This window comes from Oncorhynchus gorbuscha, unplaced genomic scaffold, assembly GCF_021184085.1.
Source record: "Oncorhynchus gorbuscha isolate QuinsamMale2020 ecotype Even-year unplaced genomic scaffold, OgorEven_v1.0 Un_scaffold_4205, whole genome shotgun sequence".
Classification (NCBI taxonomy): domain Eukaryota; kingdom Metazoa; phylum Chordata; class Actinopteri; order Salmoniformes; family Salmonidae; genus Oncorhynchus; species Oncorhynchus gorbuscha.
Genome location: NW_025748278.1, coordinates 1 through 23,701, shown reverse-complemented (window position 1 = coordinate 23,701; position 23,701 = coordinate 1). Strand labels below are relative to the sequence as shown.

Here is a 23,701-nt window from a genome sequence, read left to right as displayed (position 1 = left end):
AAAAGCCTGAAAGGAGGATATTGCTGATACTGAGATATGTTGCATATTGAGATTGATAACAAATCGACACCTCTATCCCAAAAGCAACTCACATCCCCCCAGAGATAAACCACTAGTACAGACCACCTCTAGAACAAATGTTCAGGGAACATATCGTCACCTGAAACGTCTGTCTGTTGTATCCCACATCTCAGACTTCCACCCGCTTAAAGAAAAAGGTAAAAAAAACATTAAGAATGAAGAGATACGAGAGTCCTACCTTTCTGCATTGGTCTGCCTCGCTGAAGCTCTCAGATTCGTCGTCCAGGCTGTCTCCAGAACTCTCCAGCGTCAGACCAACCCCGTCATCCAGAATCTCCTCTGGAGCAGAAAGACCACGATGAGGTCGCTGTCCAGCTAGCATAATAATAATCACCGGCATCCCAAATGGCACCCTATTCAGTACACTACTTTTGACCCGGGCCACATAAGGTGTAGGCTGTGAAAAGGGAATAGCCATTTGGGATGCAGATCTTACATATCCTGGTTCACGTCAGTATAGAGGACTACTGTAACTCACCCTGGTTCACGTCAGTATAGAGGACTACTGTAACTCACCCTGGTTCACGTCAGTATAGAGGACTACTGTAACTCACCCTGGTTCACGTCAGTATAGAGGACTACTGTAACTCACCCTGGTTCACGTCAGTATAGAGGACTACTGTAACTCACCCTGGTTCACGTCAGTATAGAGGACTACTGTAACTCACCCTGGTTCACGTCAGTATAGAGGACTACTGTAACTCACCCTGGTTCACGTCAGTATAGAGGACTACTGTAACTCACCCTGGTGCACGTCAGTATAGAGGACTACTGTAACTCACCCTGGTTCACGTCAGTATAGAGGACTACTGTAACTCACCCTGGTTCACGTCAGTATAGAGGACTACTGTAACTCACCCTGGTTCACGTCAGTATAGAGGACTACTGTAACTCACCCTGGTGCACGTCAGTATAGAGGACTACTGTAACTCACCCTGGTTCACGTCAGTATAGAGGACTACTGTAACTCACCCTGGTTCACGTCAGTATAGAGGACTACTGTAACTCACCCTGGTTCACGTCAGTATAGAGGACTACTGTAACTCACCCTGGTTCATAGAGAAGATGTCTGTGTGGAGGACTTCCTGTGCGTCAGAGCGTCGGGGGGGCAGGTAACAGATTTGTCGTCGGTCCGTGGAGGGCAAAGTGTTGACGGTCAGGGACAGAGAGGCCTGGGAAAACGCCCCCTTCATGTCCCCGAACTTCAATTTGCACGAGTCTTTCCCATTCAGCTGCAAGATCTCATCCCCCGCATTCAGACCTGAAGAGCCAAGATGGTATATTAGTGTGTGTGTATGGAGGTGGGGGTCTCACACTGTCTATACTATACAATATAATATTTATATGGTCTTCACTCTTTCCTGGCACCATGAGGTTGTTAATACTCTCTCTCTCTCAGCCCCAGGAGGGATCCATTTCCCTCTCTATGGGACCTGAGAAAGGCCCCTCTAATCTGCAGTACCGATCTCCTATGGTTATATGCTACAGAGATCCTCATCGTGTCAGGGAGATGCCTGTGTACTCTATAAGTAATGAGGTGTATGTTTGAAAATATTCTCTCACTGGTGGAAATTTTCCCTCTCTGTCTGGTTCTGGTCCATCTTCCCACTACCTGCCCTCTCTGTCTGGTTCTGTATATCTATATGGTATCTTCCCACTATAGATGGTGTGTGTGGTAAGGAACCTTTAGCGAAGGCTAATCCTCCCGCCTTCACATCGGTAATGTAGAGCTGCTGCACTGAATCCTCCTCCACCACTGAGATGGAAAACCCTGGAGGAGAGGAGAGACGGAGGAGGGAAAGAGAGGGAGAGGACAGGGGGCAGAGAGGAGAGACGGAGGAGAGGAGAGACGGAGGGAGAGGACAGGGGGCAGAGAGGAGAGACGGAGGAGAGGAGAGACGGAGGGAGAGGAGAGACGGAGGGAGAGGAGAGACGGAGGAGAGGAGAGACGGAGGGAGAGGAGAGACGGAGGAGAGGAGAGACGGAGGGAGAGGAGAGACGGAGGAGAGGAGAGACGGAGGGAGAGGACAGGGGGCAGAGAGGAGAGACGGAAGGAGAGGAGAGACGGAGGAGAGGAGAGACGGAGGGAGAGGAGAGACGGAGGAGAGGAGAGACGGAGGAGAGGAGAGACAGAGGGAGAGGACAGGGGGCAGAGAGGAGAGACGGAGGGAGAGGAGAGACGGAGGAGAGGAGAGACAGAGGGAGAGGAGAGACGGAGGAGAGGAGAGACAGAGGGAGAGGACAGGGGGCAGAGAGGAGAGACAGAGGGAGAGGAGAGACGGAGGAGTACGGAGGGAGGGAGAGGACAGGGGGCAGAGAGGAGAGACGGAGGGGGATGAGAGGAGAGACAGACGAGAGGAGAGACAGAGGGAGAGGACAGGGGGCAGAGAGGAGAGACGGAGGGAGAGGAGAGATGGAGGAGAGGAGAGACAGAGGGAGAGGACAGGGGGCAGAGAGGAGAGACGGAGGGAGAGGAGATGGAGGAGAGGAGAGACAGAGGGAGAGGACAGGGGGCAGAGGGGAAAGACAGAGGAGAGGAGAGACAGAGGGAGAGGAGAGACGGATGGAGAGGACAGGGGGCAGAGAGGAGAGACGGAGGGAGAGGAGAGACAGAGGGAGAGGACAGGGGGAAAAGATGGGAGAGACGGAGGAGAGGAGAGACAGAGGGAGAGGACAGGGGGCAGAGAGGAGAGACGGAGGAGAGGAGAGACAGAGGGAGAGGACAGGGGGCAGAGAGGAGAGACGGAGGAGAGGAGAGACAGAGGAAGAGGACAGGGGGCAGAGGGGAGAGACGGAGGGAGAGGAGAGACAGAGGAGAGACAGAGGGAGAGGACAGGGGGCAGAGGGGAGAGACGGAGGGAGAAGAGAGACGGAGGAGAGGAGAGACAGAGGGAGAGGACAGGGGGCAGAGGGGAGAGACGGAGGGAGAAGAGAGACGGAGGAGAGGAGAGACAGAGGGAGAGGACAGGGGGCAGAGAGGAAAGACGGAGGGAGAGGAGAGACAGAGGGAGAGGAGAGGGGCGGGAGAGGAGAGACGGAGGGGGATGAGAGACGGAGGAGGGGGATGAGAGTGGCGGGAGAGGAGAGACGGAGGAGGGGGATGAGAGGGGGCGGGAGAGGAGAGACGGAGGGGGATGAGAGACGGAGGAGGGGGATGAGAGGGGGCGGAGAGAAGAGACGGAGGGAGAGGAGAGACGGAGGAGGGGATGAGAGGAGAGACAGAGGGGGATGAGAGGAGAGACAGAGGGAGAAGACAGGGGGCAGAGGGGAAAGACGGAGGAGAGGAGAGACAGAGGGAGAGGAGAGACAGAGGGAGAGGAGAGACAGAGGGAGAGGAGAGACAGAGGGAGAGGACAGGGGGCAGAGGGGAGAGACGGAGGGAGAGGAGAGACAGAGGAGAGGAGAGACAGAGGGAGAGGACAGGGGGCAGAGGGGAGAGACGGAGGGAGAAGAGAGACGGAGGAGAGGAGAGACAGAGGGAGAGGACAGGGGGCAGAGGGAGAGACGGAGGGAGAGGAGAGACAGAGGGAGAGGACAGGGGGCAGAGGGGAGAGACGGAGGGAGAAGAGAGACGGAGGAGAGGAGAGACAGAGGGAGAGGACAGGGGGCAGAGGGAGAGACGGAGGGAGAGGAGAGACCGAGGAGAGGAGAGACAGAGGGAGAGGACAGGGGGCAGAGAGGAGAGACGGAGGGAGAGGAGAGATGGAGGAGAGGAGAGACAGAGGAGAGGACAGGGGGCAGAGAGGAGAGACGGAGGGAGAGGAGACGGAGGAGAGGAGAGACAGAGGGAGAGGACAGGGGGCAGAGGGGAAAGACAGAGGAGAGGAGAGACAGAGGGAGAGGAGAGACGGAGGGAGAGGACAGGGGGCAGAGAGGAGAGACGGAGGGAGAGGAGAGACAGAGGGAGAGGAGAGACAGAGGGAGAGGAGAGACAGAGGGAGAGGAGAGAGAGGGAGAGGAGAGACAGAGGGAGAGGACAGGGGCAGAGGGGAGAGACGGAGGGAGAGGAGAGACAGAGGAGAGGAGAGACAGAGGGAGAGGACAGGGGGCAGAGGGGAGAGACGGAGGGAGAGACAGAGGGAGAGGACAGGGGGCAGATGGGAGAGACGGAGAGAGAGACAGAGGGAGAGGACAGGGGGCAGAGAGGAGAGACGGAGGAGAGGAGAGACAGAGGAAGAGGACAGGGGGCAGAGGGGAGAGACGGAGGGAGAGGAGAGACAGAGGAGAGGAGAGACAGAGGGAGAGGACAGGGGGCAGAGGGGAGAGACGGAGGGAGAAGAGAGACGGAGGAGAGGAGAGACAGAGGGAGAGGACAGGGGCCAGAGAGGAGAGACGGAGGGGGAGGAGAGACGGAGGAGGGGAGGGAGAGGAGGGACGGAGGGAGAGGAGAGGGGGGGAGAGAGGAGAGACGGAGGGGGATGAGAGACGGAGGAGGGGGATGAGAGGAGAGACGGAGGGGGATGAGAGGAGAGACAGAGGGAGAAGACAGGGGGCAGAGGGAAAGACAGAGGAGAGGAGAGACAGAGGGAGAGGAGAGACGGAGGGAGAGGAGAGACAGAGGGAGAGGAGAGACAGAGGGAGAGGAGAGACAGAGGGAGAGGAGAGACAGAGGAGAGGAGAGACAGAGGGAGAGGAGAGACAGAGGGAGAGGAGAGAGAGGGAGAGGAGAGACAGAGGGAGAGGAGAGACAGAGGGAGAGGAGAGACAGAGGGAGAGGACAGGGGGCAGAGGGGAGAGATGGAGGGAGAGGAGAGACAGAGGGAGAGGACAGGGGGCAGAGAGGAGAGACGGAGGAGAGGAGAGACAGAGGGAGAGGAGAGACAGAGGGAGAGGAGAGACAGAGGGAGAGGAGAGACAGAGGGAGAGGACAGGGGGCAGAGGGGAGAGACGGAGGGAGAGGAGAGACAGAGGGAGAGGACAGGGGGCAGAGGGAGAGACGGAGGGAGAGGAGAGACAGAGGAGAGGAGAGACAGAGGGAGAGGACAGGGGCAGAGGGGAGAGACAGAGGGAGAAGAGAGACAGAGGAGAGGAGAGACAGAGGGAGAGGACAGGGGGCAGAGGGGAGAGACGGAGGAGAGGAGAGACGGAGGGAGGAAAGAAGGAGGGAGAGGAGAGGGGGCGGGAGAGAGGAGAGACGGGGGGGATGAGAGGAGAGACAGAGGAGAGGAGAGACGGAGGGAGGGAGAGACGGAGGGAGGGGAGAGGGGAGGAGAAAGAGGAGAGACGGAGGGAGGGGAGAGACGGAGGGAGGGGAGAGGGGGAGGAGAAAGAGGAGTGACGAGGAGGAAGAGGAGAGACAGAGGGGAGGAGAGGAGGGACGGAGGGAGAGGAGAGGGGCGGAGAGAGGAGACGGAGGGAGAGGAGAGACGGAGGAGGGGGATGAGAGGAGAGACGGAGGGGGATGAGAGGAGAGACGGAGGGGGATGAGAGGAGAGACAGAGGGGATGAGAGGAGAGACGGAGGGGATGAGAGGAGAGACGGAGGGGGATGAGAGGAGAGACGGAGGAGGGGATGAGGGGAGAGACGGAGGGGGATGAGAGGAGAGACGGAGGGGATGAGAGGAGAGGCAGAGGGAGAGGAGAGAAGGAGGAGGGGATGAGAAGAGAGAGAGGAGGGAGAGGGGGATAAGAGGAGAGAGAATCAATTCCTTACTCAACACACATCACCAAATCACCGACAGGGATCAGTCTAACAAACACAAGTAATCTGAGACGTGACTAGAATAACAGAATGCATGACAACACATCTGCTAGTGAAAATATTCTCTCAGTGGTGGAAATTTAGACACTGTATACTACAACATGATTGAAATTGTGGTCCTTCTGTAGCTCAGTTGGTAGAGCATGGCGCTTGTAACGCCAGGGTAGTGGGTTCGATTCCCGGGACCACCCATACGTAGAATGTATGCACACATGACTGTAAGTCGCTTTGGATAAAAGCGTCTGCTAAATGACATATATTATTATAAATTATAAATTGAAAGGGAAGTCGCTTCATTCTTAGCATGTTAAATGATCTGTGAATGTGGACAAGGCTGCGTCCCAAATGCCACCCTATTCCCTTTATAGTGAAGTGCACTACTTTTAACCAGGGCCCAAAGTCAAAAGTAGAGCACTATATAAATAACATTTGGGACGAACACACTGTATTATAATAGATGATGAAACTGTGAGAATGCGATTCATAGGATCCAGGACTCATCCTTACCGTAGCCAATCAAACAGGACTGATCCTTACCGTAGCCAATCATACAGGACTCATCCTTACCATAGCCAATCAAACAGGACTCATCCTTAGCGTAGCCAATCAAACAGGACTGATCCTTACCGTAGCCAATCAAACAGGACTGATCCTTACCGTAGCCAATCATACAGGACTCATCCTTACCATAGCCAATCAAACAGGACTCATCCTTACCATAGCCAATCATACAGGACTCATCCTTACCATAGCCAATCAAACAGGACTCATCCTTAGCGTAGCCAATCAAACAGGACTCATCCTTACCGTAGCCAATCATACAGGACTAATCCTTACCGTAGCCAATCAAACAGGACTCATCCTTACCGTAGCCAATCAAACAGGACTCATCCTTACCGTAGCCAATCAAACAGGACTCATCCTTACCGTAGCCAATCAAACAGGACTCATCCTTACCGTAGCCAATCATACAGGACTGATCCTTACCGTAGCCAATCAAACAGGACTCATCCTTACCGTAGCCAATCATACAGGACTCATCCTTACCGTAGCCAATCAAACAGGACTCATCCTTACCGTAGCCAATCAAACAGGACTAATCCTTACCGTAGCCAATCATACAGGACTAATCCTTACCATAGCCAATCAAACAGGACTCATCCTTACCGTAGCCAATCATACAGGACTAATCCTTACCATAGCCAATCAAACAGGACTCATCCTTACCATAGCCAATCAAACAGGACTCATCCTTACCATAGCCAATCATACAGGACTCATCCCTTTTTTTCTAGGGGGTGGATCAGCTTTAATATTTTGCAGATAGACTGTTGCTTCCATCAATGTAATTGTCTGCATCATTTCCAATCCTCCATACATTTTTGGAGTAAATATATAGTCTTCTACTTCCAGCTTCTACAGTAATCAATGGAATGTTATATACTGTTGAAGTAGGAAGTTAACATACACTTAGGTTGGAGTCATTAAAACTAGTTTACATACACTTAGGTTGGAGTCATTAAAACTAGTTGGAGTCATTAAAACTAGTTTACATACACTTAGGTTGGAGTCATTAAAACTAGTTGGAGTCATTAAAACTAGTTTACATACACTTAGGTTGGAGTCATTAAAACTAGTTTACATACACTTAGGTTGGAGTCATTAAAACTAGTTTACATCCACTTAGGTTGGAGTCATTAAAACTCTTTTTTCAACCACTCCACAAATTTCTTGTTAACAAACTTTAGATTTGGCAAGTCAGTTAGGACATCTACTTGGTGCATGACACAAGTAATTTTTCCAACAATTGTTTACAGACAGATTATTTCACTTATAATTCACTGTACCACAATTCAAATGGGTCAGAAGTTTACATACACTAAGTTGCCTGTGCCTTTAAACAGCTTGGAAAATTACAGAAAATGATGCTATGGCTTTAGAAGCTTCTGATAGGCTAATTGACATAATTTGAGCCAATTGGAGGTGTACCTGTGGATGTATGTCAAGGCCTTCCTTCAAACTCAGTGCCTCTTTGCTTGACATCATGGGAAATTCAAAAGAAAATCAGCCAAGACCTCAGAAAAAATATTGTAGACCTTCACAAGACTGGTTCATCCTTGGGAGGTACCAAGTCTGGTTCATCCTTGGGAGGTACCAAGTCTGGTTCATCCTTGGGAGGTACCAAGTCTGATTCATCCTTGGGAGGTACCAAGTCTGATTCATCCTTGGGAGGTACCAAGTCTGGTTCATCCTTGGGAGGTACCAAGTCTGGTTCATCCTTGGGAGGTACCAAGTCTGGTTCATCCTTGGGAGGTACCAAGTCTGGTTCATCCTTGGGAGGTACCAAGTCTGGTTCATCCTTGGGAGGTACCAAGTCTGGTTCATCCTTGGGAGGTACCAAGTCTGGTTCATCCTTGGGAGGTACCAAGTCTGGTTCATCCTTGGGAGGTACCAAGTCTGGTTCATCCTTGGGAGGTACCAAGTCTGGTTCATCCTTGGGAGGTACCAAGTCTGGTTCATCCTTGGGAGGTACCAAGTCTGGTTCATCCTTGGGAGGTACCAAGTCTGGTTCATCCTTGGGAGGTACCAAGTCTGGTTCATCCTTGGGAGGTACCAAGTCTGGTTCATCCTTGGGAGGTACCAAGTCTGGTTCATCCTTGGGAGGTACCAAGTCTGGTTCATCCTTGGGAGGTACCAAGTCTGGTTCATCCTTGGGAGGTACCAAGTCTGGTTCATCCTTGGGAGGTACCAAGTCTGGTTCATCCTTGGGAGGTACCAAGTCTGGTTCATCCTTGGGAGGTACCAAGTCTGGTTCATCCTTGGGAGGTACCAAGTCTGGTTCATCCTTGGGAGGTACCAAGTCTGGTTCATCCTTGGGAGGTACCAAGTCTGGTTCATCCTTGGGAGGTACCAAGTCTGGTTCATCCTTGGGACTAATTTCCAAACGCCTGAAGTTACCACGTTCATCTGTACAAACAATACTTAAGCAAGTATAAACACCATGGGACCACGCAGCCGTCATACCGCTCAGGAAAGAGACACATTCTGTCTCCTAGAGATGAACGTACTTTGGTGCAAAAGTGCAAATCAATCCCAGAACAACAGCAAAGGACCTTGTGAAGATGCTGGAGGAAACAGATACAAAAGTATCTATATCCACAGTAAAACGAGTCCTATATCGACATAACCTGAAAGGCCGCTCAGCAAGGAAGAAGCCACTGCTCCAAAACCGCCATAAAAAAGCCAGACTACGGTTTGCAACTGCACATGGGGACAAAGATCGTACTTTTTGGAGAAATGTCCTCTGGTCTGATGAAACAAAAATAGAACTATTTGGCCATAATGACCATCGTTATGTTTGGAGGAAATAAGGGGAGGCTTGCAAGCCGGAGAACACCATCCCAACCGTGAGGCACGGGGGTGGCAGCATCATGTTGTGGGGGTGCTTTGCTGCAGGAGGGACTGGTGCACTTCACCAAGTAGATGACATCACAAGGAAAGAAAAGTATGTGGATATATTGAAGCAACATCTCAAGACATCAGTCAGGAAGTTAAAGCTTGGTCACAAATGGGTCTTCCAAATGGACAATGACCCCAAGCATACTTCCAAATGGGTCTTCAAATGGACAATGACCCCAAGCATACTTCCAAATGGACAATGACCCCAAGCATACTTCCAAAGCTGTGGCAAAATGGCTTAAGGACAACAAAGTCAAGGTATTGGAGTGACCATCACAAAGCCCTGACCTCAATCCCATAGAAAATTTGTGGGCATAACTGAAATAGCGTATGTGAGGCAAGGAGGCCTACAAACCTGACTCAGTTACACCAGCTCTGTCAGGAGGAATGGGCCAAAATTCACCCAACTTATTGTGGGAAGATTGTGGAAGGCTACCAGAAACGTTTGACCCAAGTTAAACAATTTAAAAGGCAATGCTACCAAATACTAATTGAGTTTATGTAAACTTCTGACCCACTAGGAATGAGATGAAAGAAAAAAAAGCTGAAATAAATATTTCTCTCTACTATTATTCTGACATTTCACATTCTTAAAATAAAGTGGTGATCCTAACTGACCTAAAACAGGGAATTATTACTGGGCTTAAATGTCAGGAATTTTGGAATGTATTTGGCTAAGGTGTATGTAAACTTCCGACTTCAACTGTACCATACTTATACACATTTTACAGACACAATCTATTTTACAATAGTTATATTAAGTTTGTTTTTAGTCCTTCCTCTATTTCTGATATCCATCCAGTTTGATTTGTAACTGTGCTATTTCACAACATTTCTGAACCTATATGCATTTTACAGACCCTGTATGTTTTACATTGGTTATCTTGTTATTAGTCCCACCCTTCATCTCCATTCAACCCCTCCCATCTATCTCTCAATACCATCCAGTCCCACCCTTCAGCTCCATTCAACCCCTCCCATCTATCTCTCAATACCATCCAGTCCCTTCATCTCCATTCATCTCCATTCAACCCCTCCCGTCTATCTCTCAACACCATCCAGTCCCTTCATCTCCATTCAACCCCTCCCGTCTATCTCTCAACACCATCCAGTCCCACCCTTCAGCTCCATTCAACCCCTCCCGTCTATCTCTCAATACCATCCAGTCCCACCCTTCAGCTCCATTCAACCCCTCCCGTCTATCTCTCAATACCATCCAGTCCCTTCATCTCCATTCATCTCCATTCAACCCCTCCCGTCTATCTCTCAACACCATCCAGTCCCTTCATCTCCATTCAACCCCTCCCATCTATCTCTCAACACCATCCAGTCCTTCATCTCCATTCAACCCCTCCCATCTATCTCTCAACACCATCCAGTCCCTTCAACCCCTCCTGTCTATATCTCAACACCATCCAGTCCCTTCATCTCCATTCAACCCCTCCCATCTATATCTCAACACCATCCAGTCCCTTCATCTCCATTCAACCCCTCCCATCTATCTCTCAACACCATCCAGTCCCTTCAACCCCTCCTGTCTATATCTCAACACCATCCAGTCCCTTCATCTCCATTCAACCCCTCCCATCTATATCTCAAAACACCATCCAGTCCCTTCATCTCCATTCAACCCCTCCCATCTATATCTCAACACCATCCAGTCCCTTCATCTCCATTCAACCCCTCCCGTCTATCTCTCAACACCATCCAGTCCCTTCATCTCCATTCAACCCCTCCCATCTATATCTCAACACCATCCAGTCCCTTCATCTCCATTCAACCCCTCCCATCTATCTCTCAACACCATCCAGTCCCTTCATCTCCATTCAACCCCTCCCGTCTATCTCTCAACACCATCCAGTCCCTTCATCTCCATTCAACCCCTCCCGTCTATCTCTCAACACCATCCAGTCCCTTCATCTCCATTCAACCCCTCCCGTCTATCTCTCAACACCATCCAGTCCCTTCATCTCCATTCAACCCCTCCCCGTCTATCTCTCAACACCATCCAGTCCCTTCATCTCCATTCAACCCCTCCCGTCTATCTCTCAACACCATCCAGTCCCTTCATCTCCATTCAACCCCTCCCGTCTATCTCTCAACACCATCCAGTCCCTTCATCTCCATTCAACCCCTCCCGTCTATCTCTCAACACCATCTATTTTGGATTTCTATTTGAACTGTGATGATTCACAAAAGTACTTTCTATTCTCATCGTTTCTTCAGATTGTAAATTAAAGATAAAAAATGTTGCTACATTTGTTTTTGCATTTCTATGTTGAAGATTGAAAAATATATTTGGTGCATTTTTCCCCATGTCCCATCCAGCTTTATTTTTATACTATATTACACTGGATCTTTCTAGAATAAGTTCCTCCATTTTCCTCTAACTTATTCCGTGCCTCTAAGGTAGTTTTTATTGCCACCTGTCTGTTCTGTTAGTCCTTCAATTTCCTTTGTTAATATGGACTCTTTTGACCTAAATCGCTTTTGTTTTATAGAGGAGTACTGAATTGCATGGCCTCTAAAGTCACATTTAAAAGTGTCCCATACAATAAGGGGATGTGCTGTACCTATGTTATATCGGATAAAGTCTAATTGATATTCCATGTGAGAAATTGCCAAGAAACTCTAGATCTCATACAAAGCTGTGTGTTCACTCCTCCCTTCACAGAACAGCGCACACCGTTTCTAACCAGAATAGAAAGAGGAGTGGGTGTCCCCTGTGCACAACTGAGCAAGAGGACAAGTACATTAGAGTGTCTAGTTTGAGAAACAGACGCCTCACAAGTCCTCAACTGGCAGCTTCATTAAATACTACCTGCAACACATCAGTCTCAACGTCAACAGTGAAGAGGCGACTCCAGGATGCTGGCCTTCTAGGCAGAGTTGCAAAGAAAAATATAATATCTCAGACTGGCCACTAAAAAGAAAAGATTAAGATGGGCAAACTGGGAGAAATATGGGAGAAATATATTTGGCCCCCAAAGTCCTTTTTCCACAAAACTTCATCTAAAATTGTTGACTGAGTTTCCTGTAAACAATAGATATTATATTCCTTCTCTTTTAGCCAGGTAAATACTGATAATCGTTTATTTTTTATCTGCTAAGCCATTACAATTAGAACTGGCTATACTTATTTCACCACTTACCATAATGAGAAAACTTATAATTTTATTTATCATAATATATTTTGTTAAACTTACCATTAAAAAGAAACATGATGATTGAGTGTCTATATAACTGTACCATGACTTTTGCATTGCTACTAAGTAAACCACCAATCGGTCCTCACTATTCCACCCGCTTAAAACCCTTCCTCATCCAGAGTTGGTTTGTCATCCCAATGACTGGCAGACGACCCCCGACCCCCAGGATCCTATGGTCCCGGAGAGACCGGGACCCATCCTTTGAAAACAGCACAGTGCCACCCACAGAACAGAAGCAGATCAAATGCATTTTGCCCTCACCTCGATTAGTATTATACAATTTTAAATTCCTATTTATCTTCCATAATTAGCTATTCATATTTGCAGTAATCTAGGCAGTTTATGCAAAGGATTTTTACATCTCATCAGTCTCGCTATTACAAAAAATGATATTTTAGCAAACAATTATTGTGATTCATCCTATAGTGTCCCTAACATATTTTACTCCCTCGCAACAGTTGTGGGACACACACACACACACACACACACACACACACACACACACACACACACACACACACACACACACACACACACACACACACACACACACACACACACACACACACACACACACACACACACACACACACACACACCCTTTCCCCCCCCACAAACAACCAGATGCTCAACAGTTGCGCCATCTCAGAGCCCAACTCAAGAAAGGTCTTGATTTACAAAAGCGTATACAGTTGCAGCTATATGAGACGGCCTGAAAAACTGAGCTGCAGGAATGGGGGGATTTGATGAACCATTGTCACGTCCTAGGTGATGGAGGTCAGATCCACCCCCTTCCCCTGAAACACCCACACATGTTCCCCCGTTGTGACCATACTATTATTTAACTAAGGCAGTTAAGAACAAATCAGGGGCAGAACGACAGATTTTTACCTCGTCAGCTCGGGGATTCGATCTCGCAACCTTACAGTTAAACTAGTCCAACGCTCTAACCATGCTGTTAACTGCTTGTCAGTGGGGTGGCAGGGTAGCCTAGTGGTTATAACGTTGGACTGGTAACCGGAAGGTTGCAAATAACCGGAAGGGTACAAATCTGTCATTAAACCCACTGCTCCTAGGCCGTCATTGAAAATAAGAATGCGTTCTTAACTGACTTGACTAGTTAAATAAAGGTAAAATAAAAATAAATAAATAACCACTAGGCTACCTGTCGCCCCTACACTCTAACCACTAGGCTACCTGTCGCCCCTACACTCTAACCACTAGGCTACCTGTCGCCTCTACACTCTAACCACTAGGCTACCCTGTCGCCTCTACACTCTAACCACTAGGCTACCTGTCGCCTCTACACTCTAACCACTAGGCTACCTGCCTCCTCTACACTCTAACCACTAGGCTACCTGTCGCCCCTACACTCTAACCACTAGGCTACCTGTCGCCCCTACACTCTAACCACTAGGCTACCTGTCGCCCCTACACTCTAACCACTAGGCTACCCTGCCACCTCTACACTCTAACCACTAGGCTACCCTGTCGCCTCTACACTCTAACCACTAGGCTACCTGTCGCCCCTACACTCTAACCACTAGGCTACCCTGTCGCCTCTACACTCTAACCACTAGGCTACCCTGCCGCCCCTACACACTAACCACTAGGCTACCTGCCACCTCTACACTCTAACCACTAGGCTACCTGTCGCCCCATATTCCCAAGCATCTCTGTGCAGTCAGACCTTTTAATTATCTTGTGCCACCAGGGCCACAATAATTTGCCCCCTCTCTGAATGTCCGAGTGTGACCCCCCTCTCTGAATGTCCGAGTGTGACCCCCCTCTCTGAATGTCCGAGTGTGACCCCCTCCTGAATGTCCGAGTGTGACCCCCCTCTCTGAATGTCCGAGTGTGACCCCCTCTCTGAATGTCCGAGTGTGACCCCCTCTCTGAATGTCCGAGTGTGACCCCCTCTCTGAATGTCCGAGTGACCCCCTCTCTGAATGTCGAGTGTGACCCCCTCTCTGAATGTCCGAGTGTGACCCCCCTCTCTGAATGTCCGAGTGTGACCCCCCTCTCTGAATGTCCGAGTGTGACCCCCCTCTCTGAATGTCCGAGTGTGACCCCCCTCTCTGAATGTCCGAGTGTGACCCCCTCTCTGAATGTCCGAGTGTGACCCCCTCTCTGAATGTCCGAGTGAACCCCCTCTCTGAATGTCCGAGTGACCCCCCTCTGAATGTCCGAGTGACTCTCTGAATGTCCGAGTGTGACCCCCTGAATGTCCGAGTGTGACCCCCTCTGAATGTCCGAGTGTGACCCCCCTCTCTGAATGTCCGGAGTGTGACCCCCTCTCTGAATGTCCGAGTGTGACCCCCTCTCTGAATGTCCGAGTGTGACCCCCCTCTCTGAATGTCCGAGTGTGACCCCCTCTCTGAATGTCCGAGTGTGACCCCCTCTCTGAATGTCCGAGTGTGACCCCTCTCTGAATGTCCGAGTGTGACCCCCTCTCTGAATGTCCGAGTGTGACCCCCTCTGAATGTCAGAGTGTGACCCCCCCTCTCTGAATGTCCGAGTGTGACCCCTCTCTGAATGTCCGAGTGTGACCCCCTCTCTGAATGTCCGAGTGTGACCCCCCCCTCTCTGAATGTCCGAGTGTGACCCCCTCTCTGAATGTCCGAGTGTGACCCCCCTCTCCATGGGTTACTGCTGCCAGTGTTGCCAGCACTGCCACTGCCTGGGTGGGGGCACCCCACCGGCTAGGTACGAGGTCGTCAAGGTTCTATTTAGCAGTGTTGAGATTTTCCTTGTATATTAGGCTCTCCCATCAGGGGGCTCTGGCTCTGCAGACTCAGTATGTTGAGAGAGCTGTACTGCTTTAGAAGGTCTCTGACCGCATTTTGGCTGAATGCAGGCAGCTAACAGCAGCTAACAGCAGCATACAGGCAGCTAACAGCAGCTAACAGCAGCATACTGGCAGCTAACAGCAGCATACTTGCAGCTAACAGACAGCTAACAGCAGCATACAGACAGCTAACAGCAGCATACTGGCAGCTAACAGCAGCAAACAGCAGCAAACAGCAGCATACAGACAGCTACCAGCAGCATACTGGCAGCTAACAGCAGCATACAGACAGCTAACAGCAGCATACTGGCAGCTAACAGCAGCATACTGGCAGCTAACAGCAGCTAACAGCAGCATACAGACAGCTAACAGCAGCATACTGGCAGCTAACAGCAGCATACAGACAGCTAACAGCAGCATACAGACAGCTACCAGCAGCATACAAACAGCTACCAGCAGCATACAGAAAGCTACCAGCAGCATACAGACAGCAAACAGCAGCATACAGACAGCAAACAGCAGCATACAGACAGCTACCAGCAGCATAATGGCAGCTAACCGCAGCATACTGGCAGCTAACAGCAGCATACAGACAGCATACAGACAGCAAACAGCAGCATACAGACAGCAAACAGCAGCATACAGACAGCTACCAGCAGCATAATGGCAGCTAACAGCAGAATACTGGCAGCTAACAGCAGCTAACAGCAGCTAACAGCAGCATACAGACAGCATACAGACAGCAAACAGCAGCATACTGGCAGCTAACAGCAGCATACAGACAGCTAACAGCAGCATACAGACAGCTACCAGCAGCATACAAACAGCTACCAGCAGCATACAGAAAGCTACCAGCAGCATACAGACAGCAAACAGCAGCATACAGACAGCAAACAGCAGCATACAGACAGCTACCAGCAGCATAATGGCAGCTAACCGCAGCATACTGGCAGCTAACAGCAGCATACAGACAGCATACAGACAGCAAACAGCAGCATACAGACAGCAAACAGCAGCATACAGACAGCTACCAGCAGCATAATGGCAGCTAACAGCAGAATACTGGCAGCTAACAGCAGCTAACAGCAGCTAACAGCAGCATACAGACAGCATACAGACAGCAAACAGCAGCATACAGACAGCAAACAGCAGCATACAGACAGCAAACAGCAGCATACTGGCAGCTAACAGCAGCTAACAGCAGCATAATGGCAGCTAACAGCAGCATACAGACAGCATACAGACAGCTACCAGCAGCATACAGACAGCAAACAGCAGCATACAGAAAGCAAACAGCAGCATACAGACAGCAAACAGCAGCATACAGACAGCTAACAGCAGCATACTGGCAGCTACCAGCAGCATACAGACAGCATACAGACAGCTAACAGCAGCATACAGACAGCTACCAGCAGCATACAGACAGCTACCAGCAGCATACAGACAGCATACAGACAGCAAACAGCAGCATACAGACAGCAAACAGCAGCATACAGACAGCTACCAGCAGCATACAGACAGCTACCAGCAGCATACAGACAGCATACAGACAGCAAACAGCAGCATACAGACAGCTAACAGCAGCTAACAGCAGCATACAGACAGCTACCAGCAGCATACAGACAGCTACCAGCAGCATACAGAAAGCTACCAGCAGCATACAGACAGCATACAGACAGCAAACAGCAGCATACAGACAGCTACCAGCAGCATACAGACAGCTACCAGCAGCATACAGACAGCTAACAGCAGCATACTGGCAGCTAACAGCAGCATACTGGCAGCTAACAGACAGCTAACAGCAGCATACAGACAGCTAACAGCAGCATACAGACAGCTAACAGCAGCTAACAGCAGCATACTGCCAGCTAACAGCAGCTAACAGCAGCATACTGGCAGCTAACAGCAGCATACAGACAGCTAACAGCAGCATACAGACAGCTACCAGCAGCATACTGGCAGCTACCAGCAGCATACAGAAAGCTACCAGCAGCATACAGAAAGCTACCAGCAGCATACAGACAGCATACAGACAGCAAACAGCAGCATACAGATAGCTAACAGCAGCATACTGGCAGCTAACAGCAGCATACTGGCAGCTAACAGACAGCTAACAGCAGCATACAGACAGCTAACAGCAGCATACAGACAGCTAACAGCAGCATACAGACAGCTAACAGCAGCATACAGACAGCTAACAGCAGCATACTGGCAGCTAACAGCAGCTAACAGCAGCATACTGGCAGCTAACAGCAGCATACAGACAGCTAACAGCAGCATACAGACAGCTACCAGCAGCATACTGGCAGCTAACAGCAGAATACTGGCAGCTAACAGCAGCATACAGACAGCTAACAGCAGCATACTGGCAGCTAACAGCAGCATGCAGACAGCTAACAGCAGAATACTGGCAGCTAACAGCAGCATACTGGCAGCTAACAGCAGCATACTGGCAGCTAACAGCAGCATACTGGCAGCTAACAGCAGCATACTGGCAGCTAACAGCAGCTAACAGCAGCATACTGGCAGCTAATAGCAGCTAACAGCAGCATACTGGCAGCTAATAGCAGCTAACAGCAGCATACTGGCAGCTAACAGCAGCATACAGACAGCTAACAGCAGCATACAGACAGCTAACAGCAGCCTACTGGCAGCTAACAGCAGCATAAAGACAGCTAACAGCAGCATACAGACAGCTAACAGCAGCATACCTACACCACCCGTTGTTACAGGAAGGCCATAAAGATCATCAAGGACATCAACCACCCGAACCACTGCCTGTTCACCCCGCTATCATCCAGAAGGCGAGGTCAGTACAGGTGCATCAAAGCTGGGACCGAGAGACTGAAAAACAGCTTCTATCTCAAGGCCATCAGACTGTTAAATAGCCACCACTAACATTGAGTGGCTGCTGCCAACACACTGTCATTGACACTGACCCAACTCCAGCCATTTAATAATGGGAATTGATGGGAAATGATGTAAATATATCACTAGCCACTTTAAACAATGCTACCTTATATAATGTTACTTACCCTACATTATTCATCTCATATACATATGTATATACTGTACTCTACAACATCGACTGCATCCTTATGTAACACATGTATCACTAGCCACTTTAACTATGCCACTTTGTTTACTTTGTCTACATACTCATCTCATATGTATATACTGTACTCGATACCATCTACTGTATGCTGCTCTGTACCATCACTCATTCATATATCCTTATGTACATGTTCCTTATCCCCTTACACTGTGTATAAGACAGTAGTTTTGGAATTGTTAGTTAGATTACTTGTTGGTTATCACTGCATTGTCGGAACTAGAAGCACAAGCATTTCGCTACACTCGCATTAACATCTGCTAACCATGTGTATGTGACAAATAAAATTTGATTTGATTTGATTTACTGGCAGCTAACAGCAGCATACAGACAGTGAACAGCAGCTAACAGCAGCATACAGCAGCATGAAGCAGCATACAGCAGCATACAGCAGCATACAGACAGCTAACAGCAGCAGCCTACCATGGACAGTATTGGGTGTTCCATTAATCAACCCCTACCATGGACAGTATTGGGTGTTCCATTAATCAACCCCTACCATGGACAGTATTGGGTGTTCCATTAATCAACCCCTACCATGGATAGTATTGGGTGTTCCATTATTCCATCCCTACCATGGACAGTATTGGGTGTTCCATTATTCATCCCTACCATGGACAGTATGGTAGGGATTGATTGGTTCCCCTGTTTTACTCTCCATGTTGATTGGTTCCCCTGTTTTACTCTCCATGTTGATCGGTTCCCCTGTTTTACTCTCCATATTGATCGGTTCTCCTGTTTTACTCTCCGTGTTGATTGGTTCCCCTGTTTTACTCTCCATGTTGATTGGTTCCCCTGTTTTACTCTCCATGTTGATTGGTTCCCCTGTTTTACTCTCCATATTGATTGGTTCCCGTTTTACTCTCCATATTGATCGGTTCCCCTGTTTTACTCTCCATGTTGATCGGTTCCCCTGTTTTACTCTCCATGTTGATTGGTTCCCCTGTTTTACTCTCCATGTTGATTGGTTCCCCTGTTTTACTCTCCATGTTGATTGGTTCCCCTGTTTTACTCTCCATGTTGATTGGTTCCCCTGTTTTACTCTCCATGTTGATTGGTTCCCCTGTTTTACTCTCCATGTTGATTGGTTCCCCTGTTTTACTCTCCATGTTGATTGGTTCCCCTGTTTTACTCTCCATATTGATTGGTTCCCGTTTTACTCTCCATATTGATCGGTTCCCCTGTTTTACTCTCCATGTTGATTGGTTCCCCTGTTTTACTCTCCATGTTGGTTGGTTCTCCTGTTTTACTCTCCATGTTGATTGGTTCCCGTTTTACTCTCCATGTTGATCGGTTCCCCTGTTTTACTCTCCATATTGATTGGTTCCCCTGTTTTACTCTCCATATTGATTGGTTCCCCTGTTTTACTCTCCATGTTGATTGGTTCCCCTGTTTTACTCTCCATATTGATTGGTTCCCCTGTTTTACTCTCCATATTGATTGGTTCCCCTGTTTTACTCTCCGTGTTGATTGGTTCCCCTGTTTTACTCTCCGTGTTGATTGGTTCCCCTGTTTACTCTCCATGTTGATTGGTTCCCCTGTTTTACTCTCCGTGTTGATTGGTTCCCCCTGTTTTATTCTCCGTGTTGATTGGTTCCCTGTTTTATTCTCCATGTTGATTGGTTCCCCTGTTTTACTCTCCATGTTGAGATTGGTTCCCCTGTTTTACTCTCCGTGTTGATTGGTTCCCCTGTTTTACTCTCCATGTTGATTGGTTCCCCTGTTTTACTCTCCATGTTGATTGGTTCTCCTGTTTTACTCTCCATGTTGATTGGTTCCCCTGTTTTACTCTCCGTGTTGATTGGTTCCCGTTTTACTCTCCATGTTGATTGGTTCCCCTGTTTTACTCTCCGTCATGTTTGTCTGTTGCTTGTTTTCATATATATAGCTGCCAGCATATATATATATATATGCTTGTTTTCATAATATTTGTCGATACATTTCTGTAGTCTTATGATATATTTTGTGTTTCACCAGTTTGTGAAATGCTAATATTTAGTCTGACTTACTGATATTGAATATTACAATTTTATATTGAGGTGATCTACACTGTTGTGTTCAGTCCGCCATCTTGTCCAGCTCCTTCATTTGAATGTTTCTTCAAAAAATAAGTAACCAATCATACAGGACTCATCCTTACCGTAGCCAATCATACAGGACTCATCCTTACCGTAGCCAATCATACAGGACTGATCCTTACCGTAGCCAATCATACAGGACTGATCCTTACCGTAGCCAATCATACAGGACTCATCCTTACCGTAGCCAATCATACAGGACTCATCCTTACCGTAGCCAATCATACAGGACTCATCCTTACCGTAACCAATCATACAGGACTCATCCTTACCGTAACCAATCATACAGGACTCATCCTTACCGTAACCAATCATACGGGACTCATCCTTACCGTAGCCAATCATACGGGACTCATCCTTACCGTAGCCAATCATACGGGACTCATCCTTACCGTAGCCAATCATACAGGACTCATCCTTACCGTAACCAATCATACAGGACTCATCCTTACCGTAGCCAATCATACAGGACTCATCCTTACCGTAACCAATCATACAGGACTCATCCTTACCGTAGCCAATCATACAGGACTCATCCTTACCGTAACCAATCATACAGGACTCATCCTTACCGTAGCCAATCATACAGGACTCATCCTTACCGTAGCCAATCATACAGGACTCATCCTTACCGTAGCCAATCATACAGGACTCATCCTTACCGTAGCCAATCATACAGGACTCATCCTTACCGTAGCCAATCATACAGGACTCATCCTTACCGTAGCCAATCATACAGGACTCATCCTTACCGTAGCCAATCATACAGGACTCATCCTTACCGTAACCAATCATACAGGACTCATCCTTACCGTAGCCAATCATACAGGACTCATCCTTACCGTAGCCAATCATACAGGACTCATCCTTACCGTAGCCAATCATACAGGACTCATCCTTACCGTAGCCAATCATACAGGACTCATCCTTACCGTAGCCAATCATACAGGACTCATCCTTACCGTAGCCAATCATACAGGACTCATCCTTACCGTAGCCAATCATACAGGACTCATCCTTACCGTAACCAATCATACAGGACTCATCCTTACCGTAGCCAATCATACAGGACTCATCCTTACCGTAGCCAATCATACAGGACTCATCCTTACCATAGCCAATCATACAGGACTCATCCTTACCGTAGCCAATCATACAGGACTCATCCTTACCGTAACCAATCATACAGGACTCATCCTTACCGTAGCCAATCATACAGGACTCATCCTTACCGTAACCAATCATACAGGACTGATCCTTACCGTAACCAATCATACAGGACTCATCCTTACCGTAACCAATCATACAGGACTGATCCTTACCGTAACCAATCATACAGGACTCATCCTTACCGTAACCAATCATACAGGACTCATCCTTACCGTAACCAATCATACAGGACTCATCCTTACCGTAACCAATCATACAGGACTGATCCTTACCGTAGCCAATCATACAGGACTCATCCTTACCGTAACCAATCATACAGGACTGATCCTTACCGTAACCAATCATACAGGACTCATCCTTACCGTAACCAATCATACAGGACTGATCCTTACCGTAACCAATCATACAGGACTGATCCTTACCGTAACCAATCATACAGGACTCATCCTTACCGTAACCAATCATACAGGACTCATCCTTACCGTAACCAATCATACAGGATCATACAGGACTCATCCTTACCGTAGCCAATCATACAGGACTCATCCCTGTCGAACTGGATGACTTTGGTTATTTTGGAGCCCAGCTCTATCTCTTTATAAAGCTGTGGAGAGAAGAAGAGAACGAGAGAGAGAGATGGAGAAGGAGAGAGATGGAGAAGGAGAGAGAAGGCAAGAGATGGAGAAGGAGAGAGAAGGCAAGAGATGGAGAAGGAGAGAGAAGGAGAGAGAAGGAGAAGGAGAGAAAGGCAAGAGAAGGAGTGAGATGGAGAAGGAGAGATGGAGAAGGAGAGAGATGGAGAAGGAGAGAGATGGAGAAGGAGAGAGACGGAGAAGGAGAGAGACGGAGAAGGAGAGAGACGGAGAAGGAGAGAGATGGAGAAGGAGAGAGATGGAGAAGGAGAGAGAAGGAGAGAGAAGGAGAAGGAGAGAGAAGGCAAGAGAAGGAGTGAGATGGAGAAGGAGTGAGATGGAGAAGAATTGAGATGGAGAAGGAGGAGATGGAGAAGGAGAGAGATGGAGAAGGAGAGATGGAGAAGGAGAGAGATGGAGAAGGAGAGAGAAGGCAAGAGATGGAGAAGATGAGAAGGAGAGAGAAGGCAAGAGAAGAGAGAGATGGAGAAGGAGAGAGATGGAGAATGAGAGAGATGGAGAATGAGAGAGAAGGCAAGAGAAGGAGAGAGATGGAGAAAGAGAGAGATGGAGAAGGAGAGAGAAGGAAAGAGAATGAGAGAGAAGGAAAGAGAAGGAAAATGAGAGAGATGGAGAAGGAGAGAGAGGAGAGAGATGAGAAGAGAGAGAGAAAAGGAGAGATGGAGAGATGGAGAGAGATGGAGAAGGAGAGAGATGGAGAGAGAGAGAGAGATGGAGAAGGAGAGAGATGGAGAAGGAGAGATGGAGAAGGAGAGAGAGAGAGAGAGAGAGAGATGGATAAGGCAAGAGATGGAGACAGAGAGAGATGAAGGAGAGAGATAGAGAAGGAGAGAGAAGGAGAGGAGAGAGAAGAGAGAGAGAGAGAGAGAGAGAGAAGGAGAGAGATGGAGAAGGAGAGAGAAGGAGAGAGATGGAGAAGGGAGAGAGATGGAGAGAGAAGGAGAAGGAGAAGAGATGAGAGAAGGAGAGAGAAGGCAAAGAGATGGAGAAGGAGAGAAGATGGAGAGAGATCTGGAGAAAGGAGGAGAAGAAGGCAAAGAGAAGACGTGAGATGGAGAAGGAGAGAGTATCGGAGAAGGAGAGAGAAGGTCTAGAGAGATGGAGAAGGAGAGAGGAGAGAGAGATCAGAGAAAGGAGAGAGAGAAGAGAGAGGAAGGTCAGAGAGGAGAGAGAAGGAAGAAAGGAAGAGAGAAGGCAAGAGAAGGAGTGAAGATGGATGAAGGAGAAAGAAGGCAAAGAGAAGGAGAAGAGATGGCAGAAGAGAGAAGGAAGAGATGGAGAAGAGATGGAGAAAGGAAGACATGAGAAGAAAAAAGAGAAGGAATGAGAGATGGAGAAGGAGAGAGAGAGGAGAAGAGATGGAGAAAGGAGAGAGAAGGCAAGAGAAGGAGAGGAGAATGGAGAAGGAGAGAGATGGAGAAACATTAATGTTTTTGCATTACACATAGAAA

The 23,701-nt window shown here is 48.6% G+C and overlaps 1 protein-coding gene across 1 annotated transcript; it reads right to left on the bottom strand.

The window, feature by feature from the left end:
* Window positions 1–259: 259 nt before the first annotated feature.
* On the bottom strand, window positions 260–22,201 carry LOC124028456 (rho guanine nucleotide exchange factor TIAM1-like; the record flags this gene model as incomplete). Its single annotated transcript, XM_046340503.1, has 4 exons — window positions 260–360; window positions 1,130–1,342; window positions 1,766–1,852; window positions 22,120–22,201. Coding segments are annotated over 4 exons (483 nt in total), but the record flags the coding sequence as incomplete, so codon positions are not given.
* Window positions 22,202–23,701: the final 1,500 nt, after the last annotated feature.